Consider the following 12933-nt stretch of genomic DNA (forward strand, 5'->3'; position numbering starts at 1 on the left):
TTATTCACTCAACTTGCTAGATACTGAGAGGACTTTTCTCTCAGTCTCTCTTGTCTACGAGGCCACCCACAGGAGACAGGACAGCCCTCCCCCTGCCAAACAGCCTTACAGCCTCCATTGCACCTTGCAGAGAGACCAGCAGAAAAATCTGCAAAGGCAAAACCCCCCCTCCCTGCAGCACACCCCTCTCCCAGGAGGCTCCACTCCCAGCTCCGGCTGCAAACACATAACTGGCATCTCAGGACTGTTAATCCTCAAGCAATTCAGTCCTGCTGGCTAATCCTCGGGCTCTGTCTGGCCACTCGCAGCAGGCACCAGGCTGGTTCTGTTCCCCCTTCAGGTTCAATTGCTTGGAGGAGGCTTCTGGGGCCGGAACACAATTAATGCCGGCGTTCCTATTAGCGCGCCAGTTGGCTCAGTTAAAATGCACCAGGGCTCCCAAAGGGCCAACCTCCCCAGGCCTGAGCCTCAGTGGTGCAGTCATGATTCCTGAGTGCAGAGGGAACCGAACTGCGTGGTGCCTTCCGGCCCCGCCATGAGAAGAGTCCTCACAGCAGCATCACTGTGGCTACTTAGTCCCCGCATGGAGCTGGAGGCAGTCTCGAGCGCACTGCATGCCCAGCCTTTGGCTTTCAGGTGCAGAGGGTACATAATGCATGTAATAGTTCCCAGCTTTTCTCCTCTCTGCTTTACAAAAGGAGAGGCATGGGATTTTGCAGGTGATATCTTTTATCCTACCTCTGCAAAGGAGATCAGCATTGCTATTCCCACATCATAGAATGGGGAAACTGAGGCATGCAGAAGGAAACAAACTTGCCCAAAGTCGCACAATGGAAGAGCAGGGACTAGAAGGCAAGGATCCTGAATCCCAGGCCAGTGCTCAGACACCCTGGCAGGAGCATGAGGTCGACCCCACTTTGCTAATGAGGCACTGACACACAAGTTCCCCTCAAAAGGCTTGCCCTGTCCAGGCATGTGGATGTGCAGGCTATGGGATCCCACTAACACTGCATCTACCCCCAACTCTAACCCCAGCCTCATGCAGTACCCATAGGGAACTGAGGGAGTTGCCCTTGCAATGCAGTAGGACTGTGGCCAACAACTGCCTTGGCAAGCAAGCTCGGATGGTTATTTCAATGTCCATCCATGGGCTGAAATGCACTGTGGCCATGCTGGTTTGGGCTAGGGGGGCGGTTGTTCCTCCTCAGAACAATGCACATGAAACAGATGCAGTTTCCCAAGTACAGACAGATCTGAGTGTCCTGCCCCACCTGGGAACTTCAAACCAAGCTGCGTTCTTCCTGCTTTGTTGGTCTCCTCTGGCCAGGATGACTCTGGACCAGAAGCCAGGCAGTAACTTTGCAAGGGACTCAGAGCAGCTGGTCTGTCTGCAGAGACACTGGCTTTGCCAGGAGTGCTGACAAGCTGCACCAAGCTGATCTGCTTAGGGAGAGGTGCGATACACATGGACCACCAGCGCATGCTCCACAGAGACCCTTCTCTAGCTACAGACCTGATCCAGCCCAGCCTGATTGAGCCATTTAAGCCCTGTGGGCACTGGGCTTTGTCTGAGGAGGAGGAAAAGGTGAAATTCCATGTCCTTGCCAAGGCTTTGGTGCCAGAGTTGCTGTATGCACACGCACCTATGCATGCGTGCATGCACTCACGCACATGCGCACACACATGCACATGCGCACATGGGTGTGCATGCAAGCAATGCCATACTCACCACTTTCCCCTGAACACCTTGGGGACCCACAGGACCACGCTCACCCCGATCGCCCTGCAGAGAGGAAAGAGCAGTGGGTCCTGAGCAGATTATGCCTGGTAGCACTCTCCCCATCATTTCACTGCCACCTTCCAGCCTCTGCACAGCCTCTGTGGCTGTGCCCCTTCCTCCCACCCCACTACCTACAGTCCCCACAAGCCCCTCTCCTAAATACCAGTGAGGGAGTGCAGGGGTGCTACCTGGTTTCCCCATGAATGAGGGGTTAACCCCAGCTTGCCCGTCCTCTCTTCCCATGCCAGGTGCTCAGGTGTGTAGCAATAGCTGCCTGGGAGGCAGAGCTGGGTAGGGTAGAAACCAGGCCCCCTGTGCTTGCAGCTCCCTCCCCATGTATGCCAAGCTCCTGCTTTATCACCACTCAGTAGTTGTGTATCCACTCTCCCCAACAGCAACAGGTCTCAACCACAGGAGTGTGGGAGCTCCCTTGAGCAAATGAGAGTGTCTACCCTTCCTGGGATGCGTTTCAGCCAGAGCAATCTGCAAATGGATTAAACTCCCCACGCCCCACATTGCACAGGGAAGGATTACACCCAGTTTGCAGACAGGGAAAACAGAGGAGTGGAGAGGGGCAGGGTCTTGCCAAGGGTCCTGTGGCAACTTAAAGCCAGAACTGAGAGTCCTGATTCCCAAAACATCACATCCAAGCAGTGCAACATGCTCCCATCCAGACGAGGAATTCAACCCCACACTCCCGTTGTCTTGCTCCAACAATCACTGAAGCACAATACCTGAGTGCACTCAAGAGCACGCTCCTTCCCAGATCTCAGAAAGAAGTCAGGAGTCCTAGCTGTAGACCCCCAGTGCTAACTTTCAAACCAGGTGCCCTCCTAGAGCCTGGAGAGGGTCCAGGAGGTCTGGATCCCATTGCCTTGCCCCAACCACTAGCCAGTGCTCCGGCATGTTTTCTGGACTCACCTTCAGCCCAGGGACACCTTGCGGCCCTTGCTCACCTGGAGGTCCGGGCTCACCCTGTGGAAAAGAAATCCTTATTAGGATGGGCTAGTGCTGCAGCACCTCTTGCTGCTCATCCAGGGCTCTGCAGGCATCCTCCAGGAACACCCACCATCTCCCACCTCTCTCAATATTCCCATGCACTCCTTTGCCCTTCGGGGCTTTCCACAGGCAACTTGCACATGGGGGTGATTTCTGCGTGGCACCTCCTTCTCAGCCATACCCATGTGAAGGGCTGCAACAACGTCAGACCCCCCAGCTATTTAGGACTCTAGACTGGACTTATTCAGGGGTCTGGGCAGGGATCCTGGAGCTTCTGGGTACCAGGGAATAGGGCACAAAGTCTTAGCAGGGGTTGTGGAGGTTGTGGCTAAGTGAGAATGTGACAACGGGCTGAGCCCAGTGGAGTATGCATGAGATGCAATGTGGGGCTGGGCCTGGGTTCAGCATCCTTTTGAAAATGTCCCTGTGCTTCCTCCCACCTCCCGGGTGACTTCGCGCCCCAGCCATGCAAGCAGGGCTTGGAGCGCCTGCTCTCTGCAGCAGAGACTGCACAAACAGTGGGAGGGGGGAAATGGGGCGAGGGGAAGGGGCTGATGTTGTTTTCTAATCCACGGGGAAGCTCCAAGAAGAAAGAAAAGCTAACACAGGCAGGAATGGAAGAGCTCTCCCTCTTGCATAGATGGGAAAGGAGCCAGAGGGGCCCAGTAACACACACAGACGGCATCACTTTACTTACCATTTGCCCCGGAGGTCCGGTAATTCCTGCCAGCCCGCGGGGACCTGGCTCACCCTGTGAATGATGCAGAGACAAAATTGATGGCACGTAGTATTGAGGCCTAGTCGCACGCTAGTGCCTAGGATCCCCGGGCATGGACCATGGTCCTGCTGTGCATGGCACTGTGCAAACATAGCACAGAAAAACGTACCTTCTACTTTCAAAAAAAGAGGCAGAGGAGAGAGTAAAAAGAAAGCCTCAAAGCCAACCTGAGAAGTAGTGTCCTCAACACATCACCAGCTTTGTCCCTGTAAAGATTTTTGTAGGCATCCTGGCAATGGGGAGTTTCCAGGAGGGAGGAGGACAATGAGGAAGTGCTGTGGATGTTTTCAAGGGGCTTTGCCCACCTAGGAGGGGCAGCACATGAGAAGACACAGAGAGGCATGTTTGACCACTTAACCAGTGGGCAAGGGAAGTTTGCACTGGTGGCCCAACAGAAACAAAGCTGATCTCTCAATATCCTACGAGAGATGTCAGGCCGGGAGGGGAGGTGGGGGGCAGCTTTGACCGTGAAGACTAGCAACTTAGGGTTCATGTGATGGAGAAAGGGAAGAACGTGGAGGGATGAAAAGAGAGCAATGCCATGGTCAAAAGAGCCAGCAAGGAAAATGATAAATAAAAGGTCATAAATCTGTTTCCATCCATTGACAGATTTGGTCTTCCTGCGCACCAAGCATGCCCATCACAGCCTCCAGCTGCAGGGCTGGGAGTTAGAGAAAGCCCACAGGCCAACCCCACCTTCAAAGAGGTTATTTATTCCAAGAAGGCTCTTCTCACCCACCTTTGTTCCTGGGCCGCCTTTGGTGCCAGACTGGCCTGGTAAACCCTGCCGAAACAAACCCGGGTTAGTTACTGTGTGGAGGGTGTTGGGTATTACTGCCCTCCTCGTGCATTTTGGACGGGTGACTGAGGGGGTCAGGGATGGATCTGGGGTGGGTGCAGGGGGGCAGCTGCACCCCCTTTAGATTCCTGGTCCACCCCAAGTTTAAAACCAAGTGCATGGCAGCGGCAGCAGTCTAAGGACATAGGCAGACAAGGCTCTTTGGGTAAACCCGAGATCTTTTATTAGACCAACTCAAATAGTTGGAAAAATTCTTCTTTGCAAGCTTTCGGGTACATGATTTGTACCTGAAAGTTTGCAAAGAAGATTTTTTCCAACTATTTGAGTTAGTCTAATAAAAGATCTCGGGTTTACCCAAAGAGCCTTGTCTGCCAGCAGAAGCAGCATTTTTATTCAAGCAGCAGTGAGGAGGTCACTAGACTTCACGGCTCATTACAATTAACCTGATTCCTCTCATAGTCTTCATTGCACAGGTGTTAATGACCAGCTCTCCTTTTTAATGGTATGAATGTTCCTCTAATGCAACTCTTCTTCCTTCTGCAATTCTGCTGTGTCAGCTGCCTCCAGTCATTTCACAGCCCTGCAGCCTGTTTTTAAGTCTAGCCAAAACTTTAACTCAGGTGTGGAAACATTAACTCAGGTGTGGAAATAACTTTCAATGAAACTCAAGAAGGCTAGATTTTGTTTTATGAATCTGAAAGAGATGTACATTTAATTCAAGTGACTACAGGATGAAAGAAACACCTGATTATATTTGCCTAGTTCATTGTATCTTTATATGTATGATATAGTAAATTCATGCATGTTCCACTAAAGTTGTATTTGCTTGTGCTTTGATCTTAAACTGCATATCATAGCCTTAGGCCCCTAGCGTATTAGCAAAGCTTCTAATTTCGTTTTTCCTGGACAAAAATACGTTGCGTTATATGTGGTGATGCACCACACCATCTGCACCCCCCTTTTCAAAATCCTAGACCTGCCCATGGAGGGGGTCCCCATCCCGAGATGCAGTCCCAGGTGTTTTGAGATTCCCCTTGTAGGGAGGGAGAGGTCTTTGCCAGAAGAGCATGGTGCTGCTGGGATGGAGCTCTGCAGACTGGGAATAAATAGGAAAAGCCAAAATGTAGGGTGGGACACATCTCAGAAAGTTGGGGTTGAATGAAGGTCTTCTGGGGTCTTCTCCCAACTGCTTGGGCCACAGTCCCAAGACTTGCCTGCCTGGGAGATTGCCTGGACTATGAATCCTGCCTTAGACCATTGCTCAAGGGGCCACCAGGTCACAAGTAGCCTTCTAATAGCAAAGCAGCTAAATGGTCCTAAGGAGCATGAAGATCCTTTGGTCTCTTCTCCTTTTCACATCAGAGAATAATAAGCTTTTATGCTTTATAAGTTTCCACTCTACTTTCTCTCTTCAAATGGCCCAATGACACCACAAGGAAGGTTGTGACAGCCTGGTTGGGGATGGCTTCGAGGCTCCCATACTTACAGCCATTCCTCGGTGCCCCGGTGGTCCTGGGCGGCCCGGCTGCCCTGCACTCCCCTGCAAGGGAGATGATAAGCTGTTACTGGGTAGCAGCCAAGAGCAAAGCAAATCACAGAAGGGATCGAGGCCCTCTGGGCTGAAGGAGCACAGTGCAGATGGGATAAGCGTTCAAGAGCTTTGGGCAGTCTGAGCTGGATGAGGCCAGAGCACTTCCACATGCAACCATTGCAATGTAAAGGGGAGAACCATGCAACAGCCCCACTGGTAGCCCCTTGTTTTAGAAGGGGGTCCCACCTGGGCATTCCCAGTATCCCAGAATACCCAGCCTGAGCTACAAGGATCCCAGTGGGACGCTGGGTGCCAGCGGTCATGCACAGCATCAGCCTCCGTGTCAGGGACACTGAACCGTTTGATGCCCATCACAGATCCCAGGTCAGAGACCCCTTCTCTTCCAGGCCCGAACACCAGCAACCTGAAGGCTGGCGACTCAGGGTCTGCAAAGGAGCAACTCTAGCTGGGGGGAATCTGACTAACAAGAGGCGGAGGAAGAAACTTTCTGATCTGTAAAGGGACAAAGAGACACTGAGACAGACAGATGCCGGGGAGAATGTGGGAACATTTAGAGACATCTGAAACCCCCTCCTGGCATCTCACCTTCACACCAGGGATGCCAGGGGTGCCATCTTTACCATCAATCCCAGGGAGACCCTGCAACAAAGAAAGAGGAACCGTCACTGCATAATAATGTCGTCGAAGGGGGTCAGGACTCTCAAAAAAGCATGGAGCCTCCCAGGGGAAAGAGGAGGACCTGCTCCAGGTCCAGGGACATGGGGACCTGGGAAAAATGGAAGTCCTTGGCTGGTAGAGCAGGATGCATCACCTTGCAGCCTCCTCTCTGGAGGTCTCATGGAGCTGCTCATGGAGCAGGGAGCTCCTGGGTGTAAAGACAAGTGGTAGTGGGGACAGGATGGGACACAAAGGGCAGCCCCAAACACAGAGAAGATGATGCGAGTAAGGAGCTGGGGAGAAGAAGACCCTCCAACCCCAAAGGAGGCAGGAACATCAGGTGCGAATGATGGGTTTCACCCTTCAATCCAGAGCAGCTGGTGCAGGCATGGGGAACAGCAGCCCCTCTGAGGATGCTCTGGCCCACCACGGAGCAGAGCACAAGTGACAGAGACTGGCTGGGGAGAGGTTTTAGGATGATCCATGAAGAGGGAGGGGAGAAGCAGGTGAGACACACGTGTCCCCCCTGGCACGGGACCTAAGCGGATGAGCTGGCTAGCCACAGCATCGAGAGAGCCTTTGCCTAGGGGTAGGACAAGACGGGCTCTGGTGGGTGCAGAGATGGGCACAGAGGAGGTAATACTGAAACATCCATTCCCTTCCCTGGGTTTCAGTCCCATCCAAGAGCCACTTCCCTGACTCCCCACCCTGCACCCCCCTCCCCTGCAGCTGCACCAAAGCCAGTAGCTTGAATCCAGACAGGGACTGTACTTACATTCTCCCCCTTGGGGCCCAGGTCCCCCTGGGGTCCCCTGATGCCACGGCCACCCTGCAGGAAACAAGCCAGACCAGAACAAGCATTACTTTGATAGCTCAGCAGCTCAGGGGACATTAACCAAACCCCAGTGGTTCAGTGCAGGGATCTGCAGCCTGCCTGCAGGGGAGGAGCTTCCTTGCATGGGATACAGGGCAGATTTCACCCCTGCATTCTGTGTGGGGAGGTGGGAGGGGGTCAGAGGAGAGCAGAGAAAGGCCCTAATCCAGGGTTAGACAGGTACAGATTTGCCCAACTCCCCTCCTGCTTGTACACATATCTTCACACTCATGCATACACAGGAGGCCTGGAGCTCCTATGAGTGCAAGAAGATCAGACCCCGGGCAGCTCCGGTCCACAGCATTCAGAGGTACCTGTGCTGACCAGAGCATGGGTAGGGGCAAAGGGAGCTGCTGGCAGGGGAGTGGGCACAGACCAGTGCGAAGCTACTTCCTGGGCACCAATCTTGAGTAGGATTCCTCCCTTTACCCAGGCACTGCTCCAGGTGGGGGGTCTCTAATCCCTTAATCCTGTTTGCATGGGAAGTGAGTTGATGGCATTTCCAGCTATGCCGCAGCAGTGGCAAAGACCTGGACCAGACAGAGACGGGGGCAGGCCAGGGCACCGCAGCTAGCAGACATATGCCGGATGCATCGTGCATTAATTGAGCCTCCGGATGTGGAACCAGGGCTGCACTACCTTGCTCGGCAAGGTGCTGGGCTCAGGGCACTCAGAGGTGCGGGGAGAGGGTGGCTTACTTTCTCACAAAAAGAAACACTGCTCTGGAGAGGGCTTTCACTGGGAAAACAGAGGAGATTACAGCCCAGAGCTGCTGGGAATTGGCAGAGGTGCTTTGGGAAACCCAGGACTGGAAAAACAGGGGGAAAGCTGAGGATACCAGGACCAGAATAGCAGGCAATGCTGGGAAGCCATCCACAGTGACACCATGTCCACAGCACAAGGGCTTGAGGCGCCTCTGCCCCAGAGATACAGCTCATGTCACATGTGTAAGGGTGAAAACACCCATTCCTATATATGAGATGGCACCTGGCAGGATACCTCTGTAGGTAACACATCCCAAGTACACAGACACTTGTGCATAAGTGCAAACCAGTGGAAAATATGCCTGCAGGGATAATGGACACAGGCATATCCTGGACACAGACCAACACGGCTACAACCTACATAGGTAGAATGGACAGGAGCTTGAGGCATTGCAGTGCCCAGGAAAACACAGCTCAGGCACTAACCCAGGAGGCCCCTTAGCACATTTCAAGGGAACCCTTCACTTACAAGATCTCCCTTCTCGCCGGCTCCCCCGGGGGGCCCTTTGGGTCCCTCCTCACCCTATAAAAGAAAGGAAATATAGAAGGGTTTAATTGCAAGACTCCCAACATCCATCACCCTGTCTAGATGGCAATAGTGAACAGGATCAGTCTGAAGGGGAGGGATGAACACTATGCACAGATCCGGGCCAGCTCTGTATATCTGCTAAGGATCCCTGAGTGCTACTATAGGCACTTTTCAGCAGTAGATCTACAAAGGAGATCACCATCCTCATCCTCATTATACAGAAGGAGAAACCAAAGTGCAAGGCAGACACGAAACTTGCCCAGGGTCAGGCAGCAGAGCTGGGAACGGATCTGCCGAGTCCAAGCCTGGTGCCCATTCCAGTGGGCCACGTTGCCACCCATTTAAAGCCATTTGCTTTGGGATCCTTCACAGAGACAGGGATGATGTTGCTTCCACTCATGTCTGTGGCTTCCCAGGGTTTGCAAAGGTGCTTTGACCCAGAGATTTCTCAGGGGGTTGCAGACTGTGGCTGCCCTGGGAGGAAGTGGTGCTCCAGGGGGACTTGATGATTTTGGGAAACGTCCTGGCTCTTGCACATCTAGGCTGGGGGTCTCGCTTTAATTCTACAAGGGTGTCTTTTAGGCCAATGGCCTTCCCTTTTGGAATTAGTAGGTGACTTTCTCCTTACTCCACCTGGGCTGCACAGATGTTCCCAGGAGCAAGGACTAATGTAGGGGTAGTGGTGATGGAGGATGTGGTGGCCTACGATAGCAAGTCCCTTACAGCCCCGCCGGTCCTCCATTCACAGCAGCAACTCCGAGAGAGGGAGGGGAAAGGACTTACCGGCTTTCCAGCAGCTCCAATAGAGCCAATCATTCCTTTATAACCACTGGGTCCCTGCAAACAGAGCACAAGGAGGAGGGGTTTGGGTCAGGGTGTGGATGGGAGGCTGTTCAGTGACAGCCACAATGCTGTCCAGACAATGACAATGACAATTGTGCTGCATTCAGATGATGGTGATGACAGTTATGCTGCATCATGCTCTCTGCTATGGATCAATGCCACGACCCCCATTTTACAGGTGGTAAAACTGAGGCACAGCACAGGGAAGGGAGCTGCCTGTGGCAGGGCTGCATCAGAGAATTCAGCCCCCCTATCTGCTTGCTCTAGACCAGTGGGTATCAACCTTTTCAGACTGAAGGCACCCCTTGGGAAATACCAAGTTTTAGCTTTCCCTCATTTTTTGACTACAGAGAAATAAAAAAGCAATTTTTCTCTTACAAAGAACTCAGAAAAACCACAACAGGGCAAGAGGTTTTTCTCACACTGCATTCCTGCCTGAAATCTCCAGGTTATCTTGTGACTCATGCTTGCACACCCAACAGTGCTAACACTGTATGGCACCCTGTGGCACCCTTGAAAGGATCTCAAGGCACCCCAAGGTACTGTGGCAGCCTGGCTGAGAATCGCTGCTCTAGACGCTAGATTTCATTCTCTTCCAAGAGCTGAAGGAGGCTTGACTCCAGCATCCACCCAGCATCCACCCACCCCTGCTCTCTCTCTCAGGCCCTCCCCTGGCATCAATGCCTTATCCCTACCCAGAGGAAGCCAGCTGGAGCAGGGCATAATGCAGCCAAGCAGAGCTGTGGTCCCAGTGCCCCCTGGGTGCTTACCGTCTCGCCTTTCGGACCCTCCATGCCAGGGTAACCCCTGGGTCCCAGAGGACCCTGCGCCAAAGAGAAAACACACAGGATTAATTTGCCACCTCTCTGCATCAGACCACATGCCAGGAGCAATGGGACTGTGACAATACCACCCCCGTCCTCCCACCAACAAGACGATGATTACTAAAACTGATTGGAAACTCGTCCTTCCTGCCAAATCCCAAACATTTGCAGATTCTGCTGCTCCCCCCAAACTCTGCCAGCCGCTGGCGATGCCCTTTCCCAGCTGTCGATGTAACAGCATCCGTGAGTCAGAGCTTGTCATCCTTGCTCATGTGAAACTCCCACCAGCTTCAAAGGGATTTGGGCCTGTTAATTGCTTTTCATCATCAAACCGCTCAATAATCACAAAGGCATTAATCCTTCCCAGAAGGTAGGCAGGATAAGCCCCATTTTGTCTGTGGGGAAACCGAGGCAGGAAGGAACTTGAGGACTGCATGGCTGAAGTCACAGAGAGAGCTGATGTCAGGATCAAGACGCCCTGGCTCCCAGGTCAGGGCTCTCCTCTCGCGGGTTAGTACCGATTCCAAGCAATTTCATGGCAACTTAACAGAATCCCACCCCGTCGAGATGGAAAAATAGAGCCTGTCTTAATGCTCACTCATTTGTCATACAAAATCCCATCTATTGGCGCCATATGCCCACACATCTCTGCCCCAGGCAGGAAGGTTTGGTTATTATAACCACAGCCAGGATCATACCTTTGCCTCCCCTCAAGGCAGGAAAAGGGATGAACTTGGGGAACTAAGGAAAGATTTGGGGAAATAAAGACCAGATAAAGGATTTTCAGATGCTATTTTTGAGTCATTCCAGTACGGACCAAAGCACTTGAAGTAAATGAATCCCTATTGCCACACACTGGTAGGGGACCATGTCATAGCCCCTTCCCTGCAGAGCTTCCCCCTTAATCTAAGGAGCAGGGTTTTATGCCTTTGTGGCCAGAGAGTTTGGCTGGGAAGACCTGAAATGCTGCAGTGTGCAGACAGCTGAGGACGCCGAGCAACCTCCCGTCAGCTGGCTTGGAAACCCCTTTCGCTTTTAGCTCCCCTTGTGATGAGAGGGGGAAGGCAGAGACCTCCCATGGAAAAACACCCTGCATTCATGTGCTAGAAGGCAACAGATGAACTCCTTCCATGTGTTGAGGTACCAGCCTTTCAGCTCATTTGAAGAAGTATCCGAAGAAGAGGCCTTCCATGAAGACCACTACCACCTTGAGCATGCACAGCCACCTGTGTTACCAATGCAGATCCGATGCAGATCTGTTATGCTGGCCAAATCCCAGAGACCAGAGGCACACCAACCCATGTGAGCTCTGAACTGGACCCACAGCCTTTTAAAGGGACTCTTGATTTTTAATAAGGGAGAAGACAACCAGATGGCCTGGGGGATGATGAATTGGCTTCAGAGCCTTTCGCTGCCTAGGCTGGGAGTGAACAGAAGGCATCGCCGTGCAGCAGCTGTTCAGGAATCTGTCTCCTTGTGGGACACTGGAGGACTAGCAATGACACTTGGCTCTTATCTAGCATGCCTCATCTCTGTATCCCAATGGAAAGCCAGCATCACAGTGGATAGGCAGGGGAAGTAAGGCCAAGGGAGGGACAAGGCATGTCTGGGGCAATACAGCATGTGTGTAGGAGTCCTGAGCGACTCCCCACCCAGTGCTGTACTCCTCAATCTCTCATTCCTTCCTATAGCAGCAGGCCCAGCAAGGAAATCAAGGCCAGAGAGGCAAAACCCTTCAATCTCCATAGGGTTGAGCTGTTTGGATGGCATTATTGGATGTAAACTCCCCTGTTCATACTGCATTCAGTATAAGCAGAAGACTTCAGACTCCAGGGCTGTTAGAGATCCCCTTGTCACCCTCCTCCTGTCAATGGCCAAGATGGCCAAGCATCGCTTGAGATCTCATCATCTGTCAATGGCCAAGACGGCTGTCCATCGCTTGAGATTTTCTCCTCCTACCATAGCTAAAGCAACTGGCCACCAGGAACGAGGATACTCTCTCTTGTTTCCAAGCCCCTGGCCTGAACCATGCCCCTAATGAGGAGGTGGATCAGGTTGTGGGGATGCTGGGCCCTTCGGGGAGACCAAGTGGAGCCCGCTCCCTAAACATCCAGGAGGAAGAATAAGTGGCAGTGACCCCTCCCCACAAGAAGTCCATGTCAAAAGCACCAAGAGGTGACAACAATCAATGGAAATAAATACGTTACTGGAGGGCCGGGGATGCCTTGTTCACCGGAAACACCCACGTCGCCTTTGGGACCCTGAGAGAAAGCAGGAGGGAGGAGAGATGTCAACGAGGGAGGTCTTTGGAGTAGGCGGCAGAGACCGGAGGCCCAAGGGCCTCTTTTCCCCACCACAGCACAGGACCTTCCTGGGATGCCAGGGGGGCTCTGGGGCTGGTGTGGAGCAGCCCAGGCCCAACCAACCACACAGTGATGGGAAAAGCAGGAGACCCAAAGCAGACCGTGGGAACTGTCAGCTCCATTAACCTCCTCTCCAGCTTGCCAGCCCCGGGGCAGGTGCCCCTCTGTCTC

The 12933-nt window shown here is 52.9% G+C and overlaps 1 protein-coding gene across 1 annotated transcript in view; it reads right to left on the bottom strand.

Annotated features, from left to right (window-relative positions):
* The window catches only part of COL9A2 (collagen type IX alpha 2 chain), a 49269-nt gene that overhangs the window by 9925 nt on the left and 26411 nt on the right, over positions 1-12933 (bottom strand). Inside the window, exons 13-23 of the mRNA XM_019512244.1 lie at positions 12607-12660; positions 10346-10399; positions 9516-9569; positions 8673-8726; positions 7341-7394; positions 6494-6547; positions 5843-5896; positions 4297-4341; positions 3477-3530; positions 2702-2755; positions 1730-1783 (exon numbers count right to left, since the gene is read on the bottom strand). Of these exons, the coding sequence (XP_019367789.1) occupies positions 1730-1783; positions 2702-2755; positions 3477-3530; positions 4297-4341; positions 5843-5896; positions 6494-6547; positions 7341-7394; positions 8673-8726; positions 9516-9569; positions 10346-10399; positions 12607-12660 (585 nt within the window). The remainder of the gene's footprint in view (positions 1-1729; positions 1784-2701; positions 2756-3476; positions 3531-4296; positions 4342-5842; positions 5897-6493; positions 6548-7340; positions 7395-8672; positions 8727-9515; positions 9570-10345; positions 10400-12606; positions 12661-12933) is intronic.

The sequence above is a fragment of the Gavialis gangeticus genome, unplaced genomic scaffold (genome assembly GCF_001723915.1).
Source record: "Gavialis gangeticus isolate Ggan-Ray unplaced genomic scaffold, GavGan_comp1, whole genome shotgun sequence".
In the NCBI taxonomy this organism is placed as follows: domain Eukaryota; kingdom Metazoa; phylum Chordata; order Crocodylia; family Gavialidae; genus Gavialis; species Gavialis gangeticus.